Raw genomic sequence first — 7056 nt, forward strand, 5'->3', positions numbered from 1 at the left:
CCTAAATTTAAACATGCAACAAATTTTAAATCTAAAATAAACAAAAGTAAATAGAGTCTCAGCTCCAATAAGTTTAATTATTTGCAAAATAAGTTTAAATTTAAAATCCCTCTCTGGCATTATGTCATGCCCTTGAAGTGGAACTCCAATGAAGTCCTCAAGACTTTGACCCTTCTCTTGTTATTCTTCAGGTTGATATGGGCTTTTTTCAGCAAATGAACTTATTAAACCCACGTTGACTTAGGCCATGTCGATATGTACTCTTTGAGCCAATTGTTATTGAAACCAAATTCACTCCATTGCATCTTCTAAGGGATCATCTATGTCGGGATCACAAACTCAATTTCTTTTGAGTTCTCCGTCACCATTTGAATATTCCTTTATTGGGGCACATCCTCGTTCAGTTCGTGGTGTGAGATTTCTTCTACTATGTCCAAGAAGTGTGGCGACTCCTCTACACTTTCCTCACCAATGCTCAACCCTTCACTTAATTCTCCGACCTCCATCTCTTGTTGAAAATCAACATTTAAGCCTTCATGTTCAACAATGGTATAGGGGCTTCCTCCTTCACTTCAACATTGTCTGGTTCGACACACTCGTCCACCGGAACACTTTCCCTAACTCAGTATTGAAGGAGTTCAAGTACTTGGTCCAACTTATTCTTAATATCTTTCGTGTTTTCTTGGTACTTAGACATGCCATCCTCAAATGCGCTACCCCGAGTGGTTTGGTAATGATCTTTCTTTGGCTCTTCCCAATACGCACCCCCATCCTTGCAAGAATATAAGGAATACAGGTCATATGGGTCATAAGTCGGGTGAACACCTTCCCATCATTGGTTGATGCTATCCACCAGGCATGCATAGCTATATGAATCATACGAAGGATCATATCCTTGCCTCCTATAAGGTTGTAATTATCCCAGTTAGGTGTTGAAGCGCCATCCGCATCAGACACGAATGGACCTTTGGGCCACCTATAATTGTCATTAAATAGGACTATCAATCAACTATCAACAAGACAAAACAAGAAAATCATAAAATAAAATAAAAAAGTGACGTATCTATAAATTTAATTTTTGCTAATTATCTCCTTAACAACCATGCAATAATCAAACAAAAATCACTAAATCTTATACCAATTCTTTGACAACGACGTCAACAATTTAACCGCGTGCACATAATACAAATGATTTTATAAAGTAAATTTAAAGTAATATTTTACTACAATTGTATAGATCAGTTGTGCTTTTATATAGGCTCCTCTCAGTAACCTTTTTTCTTTCCCTTTATTTAGTATTATTTAATTCAATGGTAGTTACGAAAGTGGGTAGTGGGCAAATTGATTTTAAATCAGGTTGGATTGCTTCCAATTAGCTGTTTTATTTAATAGAGTTAAGGTCAGAAATGGATACACGTAAACATTAAGATTATAAAATAGGGATAATGCATGTAAAAGGAAAATAATAACAGGAATGGAGGATTTCCCGTTTGCTTGTCCCACTTGAATGTTTCAAAATCAATTTGGAAGAAAATCGATGCACCGACTACTACTACTAATAACAATAATAATATGATTAAATTGCACCGAAAGTTCTCGAACTATGATTCTCATTTTAAATTAGTTCTTAAATTTTAAATTATTTTAATCATATTCAAAATTTTAGAGATTATGTCAATTAGATTCTTCTATTACTAAAATCGTTAATTTCACTTTTAAAAAAATTAAATTTTAAATTATGTTACATAAAATTTGACATGTCACTTAATGGTGTGAAAGGACCTAATTGACAAAACCTTGAAAATTTAGGAATGAAATTATAATATTTTAAAATTTAAGAATCAATTTAAAATGAGAGTCATCATTTAGGACCTTTTAGTGCAATTTACTCTAATAATAATATCTTGATCAGATGAGAGAACTGAAGATGTAAAGGGATTTCTGGTTACTTGTTCCATTAAGAGTAGGCTACCTCTAGCTACCCAGCTGAATGGTTCAAATTTCTTTCTTTTGTCTTTTGAAACAATCAAACAAAAAGAAAGATAGATACATGTAGTACATATACAAAATAATAAATAAAATCATCGTTTCTCAAATTTAATATAATCTTATTATTATTGAATCCCAAGCTATGTGTGGTGTATGCGTTTATTGTTTTCAAAAATAATTTAAATTTCAGCCGTACCAAAAAAAATATTATAATTAAATTTAATGTGTGAATATAAAAGAAAAGTTTGGATTAAAAGTATTTTAGTTAAAACTTTAAAAAGAATAGATTCAGGAATTGGTAGGCAAATCCCTTTAATTGCTGCTTCAAAGTTTAAAAAGTATCATTTATTTATATAATTAATGACTAGAATAGTAGGGTGCGGTGTTCTGAGAAGACTTTCTATATAAGGAGGAGACCTTCGCTGTTTATAACAAACCATACAATCTCAAAAAAGAAGAACAAAGAAATGGATATTGCAACAGAGGCACCCAAAGCTCCTTTGACAAGTGAAAGGAAGGTTCGAGCAGACCTTGAAGAATCTATACCCAAACCCTGTAATTCTTTTTACTCTTTTCTTTTCTTTGTTCTTTGTTCCAACAGCTCCATATGATGTTTTTTTTTTTTGACAAACATGTATGAAATGTTGGATCAGATTTGGCAAGGGCATTGAACACTTCAAGTGTGGAAAATCCACATGGAACAGTACCAGGACATGACAACAATGGAATGAGTGTTCTTCAGCAACATGCTTCCTTTTTTGATCAAGACAAAGATGGAATTGTTTATCCACGGGATACCTACAGAGGTTCTTTTTTCTACAATTTATTTTTGTTTTTTATGTTTTACAAATTTTGACAAAATTTACGGTGAAAACAAGCAGGTATGAGGAATCTTGGTTTCGGTCGCTTCGAAAGCTTTCTTGCTGCAGTCGTCATTAATGTGGCATTGAGTTACTGGACTCTCCCTGTAAGTTATTCTGCTCACTTTTATTCCCTTTTGCAAATATACACTTCCCTATATTTGTATCTGAATATGTGAGTTACTCACATGTTTACACATTTTTTCTTTTAAAATTTGGACTTTTTTAGATTTGAGTTTCTTATTTAGATTTTTATGCTTTTAAGTTTTTCTTACTTCACATTTTTCCCATTCAATTCAATTTAAGTTGGTATTTATTTTCTTTAAATGCAATTATATTTATCTTTGTTGAGTAAGTCATTTATTAACTAAATCTCAATTCAGTTATAAAATAATCTAAAAATCTTTTATTTGTATAAAATAACAAATATTATTTTACGTGTACTATTATTTTTTATATTTTAATATAAAAACACATGTATACAATGAGATTTAAACTTAAAACTTCATTGCATTCATAAAATCAACTTTACAATTTTAATTAAACCAACATTTGATTTTTTTAATTTTTTATAAAATTATTACATAAATTTGTTTTCACCCACATCATTTATGTGCCATAATTTATCTATCCATATAAATTATTAGTTTATTATTATTTAGTAATTTTTTATAATATTATGTTTTTAATTATATATATTTTTAAAATTAGTGTAGTTTCAAAATTATATAACATTAACTTGTTATATAAAATCAAAGTTTTAATATATTATGAATTAATCATATTACATTGTAAACCACAATTTTTAAAATAATTATATCATATTTATTTTAGATAATCATGATATAACTTGTTGTTTTTCTTTTATAAAATTACTATTTATTTTAACATATATATAAAAATATATTAATATTTAATTAATTTATTAAAAATTAGAATTTATCCTTTGATTATTTTATTTTTAATATTAAATTTGGTTTGGACAGTCTCGAGTTCAAATTTTGCTGTGGTTTTGACTTTTTGGTCAAATTATAATTTAATTGGTTTGAGCTTCGGGGATTTTTCACTCGTTTTTCCGGTCTAGACTCATTTTGCCACTTCACTCACATTTTTATGTGCATTAAGTACTATTAAACCTATTAAAGTATCATACTATATATGCAAGTACAAAGATCCATCCAAAAAGTAAAGAGGATTTGAACAAAAGTATGATATTTGAAATATATTCTTTAGCCAAAAGAAAATTCATTTAAAATATAGGTTGGACTTAGACTTCAACTTTCAAGTCAGTCTCATTTTGCACATTTGCATTATATTATTTTATGTTATTTTTACATATTGTATAATTTATATTATATAAAATTAAATATAAGTAGATTTGAATAAAATTCTGTACTTAAATTTTGAGTTGGTTAAATCCGGAAAAACATAAAAAAATGCTGATATTATACATAAGCTAGATTCGAACTTTCCTCACCGACTCCTTTCAGCACAAAATAATGAAGAGTATATATATACCCTATAAGGTTGCTGATATTGCATTCACAAATTTGACAGGGATGGTTACCAAATCTACATTTTCCTATATACATAGATAGAATACATAAATGCAAGCATGGAAGTGATTCTTCAACATATGACACTGAAGGAAGGTAATTAGCATATAAGATTTGAATCACTAAAAGCATTAAATAAAAAACTATTTTAATCTTTCACAAGCAAATGAATGTGATGTTTTCAGGTTTATGCCAATGAACTTTGAGAGTATTTTCAGCAAGTACGCTCGAACTGTGTCCGATAAGTTAACATTCGAAGAACTATGGCACATGACTGAGGCTAATCGAAACTCATATGACTTCATTGGCTGGTATTTTCAATCACCATTTTATTTGAATTTCGTGTGTGTTTTATTCAATTAAAAAAAACAGAACTGGTTTGCAGGATAATATCGAAGGGAGAATGGATACTTCTGTATAGACTTGCAAAAGATGAAAATGGGTATCTGTCAAAAGAAGCCGTGGGGGGTTGTTTCGATGGGAGTTTGTTTGAGTACGTTGCGAAAATGAATAACAGTGGTAGCAAAAAAGAGCAATAGATTGAAGGAATGAAGGTTGCTGCTTTTAACATACGTGTAGCTTGAGTGTGTTGCCAGAATAAAGAATAAGAACCAGTGATTCAAGCAATGTAGGGTGCTAGGATTTAAATTATACATGTGTTCTTTCTATTGATCAAGTAAACTTCTTCCATCTACTTCAATTAAAATCAAGATTTCATCTGTTTGTACAATAATTTGATTATTTTTCCTTCTAAGACTTCTATTTTTATCACGTATGGATTACACTAGCATAAGATTACAGAACAATCATAAAGCAAAACTCTTATCCAATTACAAAGAACTTTCAATTTGACAACATTAGATCTTTATTGAGTGTGTATATATACACATTTCATTCTTTCTGAATTGTGTATACTTTATTGTAAACTCCATTCTCCTCAGTTATATATAATTTTATTTATAATTGCACATTTGTATAAACTTAAATATTATTGATTTATTTATTATTCTGTTGAGTTGATGTTTGTATTTGTATTTTGTCATTTTTTAATAATATTAAAGTGTAATAACACAACACTTTGACATTGTATATATAATTTTAAAATTATGATTGTTTTTTATCAATATCATCTTTAAAGTTCAATTTAGAACATTCTTTGAAAATACAATATGACTTACCATGATATCTCGACAATTATTGATATAAATATATAATCTTTTAATTTATTTCAAATGTCAATTATTTAAGAGTTTCTATTTCCCTCTTGTTTCGCACAGAGCAATCTTCGCTATATGGGGTTAAATTTCTTGACTATATCTATATATACATAAACACACACGAGAAATTGTCAAATTTCTGTTAGATTTTACAATAAAAATTTCAATTCAATATATTAACTGCTATATATTTCGCAGTAAATATGGAAGTCACAAGACTAAATTTTACATTACACTAAAACATCCTTAAGACAACACTTTTGGGTCAACACTTTTTTAAGTGTCAGGATAGACTTGTCAACATACGCTTTGACCAACTCTTTATATAAGGGTCGGGATATGCATACTTAAAGTAATGCTTAAATAAGAGTCAATTTTTTCCAACACTATGCCAACTTTTCTTATATCTTTCCGAACTATATAAAAGTGTTGTCATATGAAAAGCCTAAGACGACTCGTTTTGGACTACGTCGACCCTTTTTTAGGTTGGCAAAATCTAATCATATCTCGACTTTTTAGGAAGAGTTGGGAAAATATTAACCTATTCCAATTTTTATTTTTTGTTGACAAATATTTTATCTAACCCAACCTTTTTTGTATTGTCTTTGTCTGCTCATGATTTATCCTAAACTATTTTTTCGTCGGCAAATATTTGGCCTAACCCAACCTTTTTTGTGTTGCCTTTGTCTACTTTCCAAATAAAAGAGAGCGAGTTTTAATTTTTAGAACATCTCATTTCCAAAGAAACAAAAGAAGGAACCAATGATTTAAACTATAATTTTATTTTGTTAATTAACAGTAACACCATCGCCTCCAAATAAAAGAGAGCGAGTTTTACTTACACCGATGTAAGTCAATATAATAAAAAAGATTTTAAAATTGAATTATAAAAATTTATATAAAATGGATATTTAAAAAATATTTGGTTCAAGTTGTTTAAAACAAATTATTTTGAAAACACTTTTTTTTTAAAAAAAAGATCTTATCATTTTATCAAGTTGTTCCAAAAAATTGTCATCGTAAGCCTGTTTTGTTGTAGTGGTTTAATTTTATGCAAATTGTAACAGCCCGATTTAGGGCCTAGTCGGAATAGTGGTCTCGGGACCACAAATCCAAAGATGGAAAAATTATTTTATTATAATTATGAGACTATAGCATGATTATATTACTGTTTGAAAATTTTGACGAGTTAATCTTAACGATTGTGAGCCCAATTGCGAAAAAGGACTAAATCGCATAAAGTGCAAAAGTTATAATTTGATAACTAAATGTGATATTTTATTAAAGAACCAAAATTGGGGGTTTTTAGTTGGCAAATAGGCCCTTAATTGATGGCATAGCCGGCCATGAGACATAGAGGAGACAAATTTTAAAAGTAGGTAGAAATTTGGTAGCTATTTTGACCAAAAAGAAACAAAATAGAAAAAAGGTTGT

The 7056-nt window shown here is 29.2% G+C and overlaps 1 protein-coding gene across 2 annotated transcripts; it reads left to right on the plus strand.

The window, feature by feature from the left end:
• The first annotated feature begins 2322 nt into the window (after positions 1 to 2322).
• LOC108455963 (probable peroxygenase 3) lies at positions 2323 to 5138 on the plus strand. Of its 2 annotated transcripts, none has more exons than XM_053018736.1 (6): positions 2323 to 2544; positions 2643 to 2795; positions 2871 to 2956; positions 4407 to 4501; positions 4591 to 4716; positions 4778 to 5138. In XM_053018736.1, coding segments are annotated over exons 1-6 (549 nt in total). In that variant the 5' UTR covers positions 2323 to 2456; the 3' UTR covers positions 4779 to 5138. The 2 variants fall into 2 exon arrangements, with proteins under 2 accessions (XP_052874696.1, XP_017610037.1); XM_017754548.2 differs by having other exon boundaries at positions 2335 to 2544; positions 4791 to 5138.
• The last annotated feature ends 1918 nt before the right edge of the window (positions 5139 to 7056 follow it).

The sequence above is a fragment of the Gossypium arboreum genome, chromosome 9 (assembly GCF_025698485.1).
Source record: "Gossypium arboreum isolate Shixiya-1 chromosome 9, ASM2569848v2, whole genome shotgun sequence".
NCBI lineage: Eukaryota > Viridiplantae > Streptophyta > Magnoliopsida > Malvales > Malvaceae > Gossypium > Gossypium arboreum.

What these genes read in the sequence shown, in the direction of transcription:
- LOC108455963 (XM_017754548.2), top strand. Translation starts at nt 2,457, where the DNA reads ATGGATATTGCAACAGAGGCACCCAAAGCTCCTTTGACAAGTGAAAGG. An exon ending in AGAATCTATACCCAAACCCT is followed by an intron (nt 2,545 to 2,642) that starts GTAATTCTTTTT and finishes ATGTTGGATCAG; the next exon opens with ATTTGGCAAGGGCATTGAAC. An exon ending in TCATATGACTTCATTGGCTG is followed by an intron (nt 4,717 to 4,790) that starts GTATTTTCAATC and finishes ACTGGTTTGCAG; the next exon opens with GATAATATCGAAGGGAGAAT.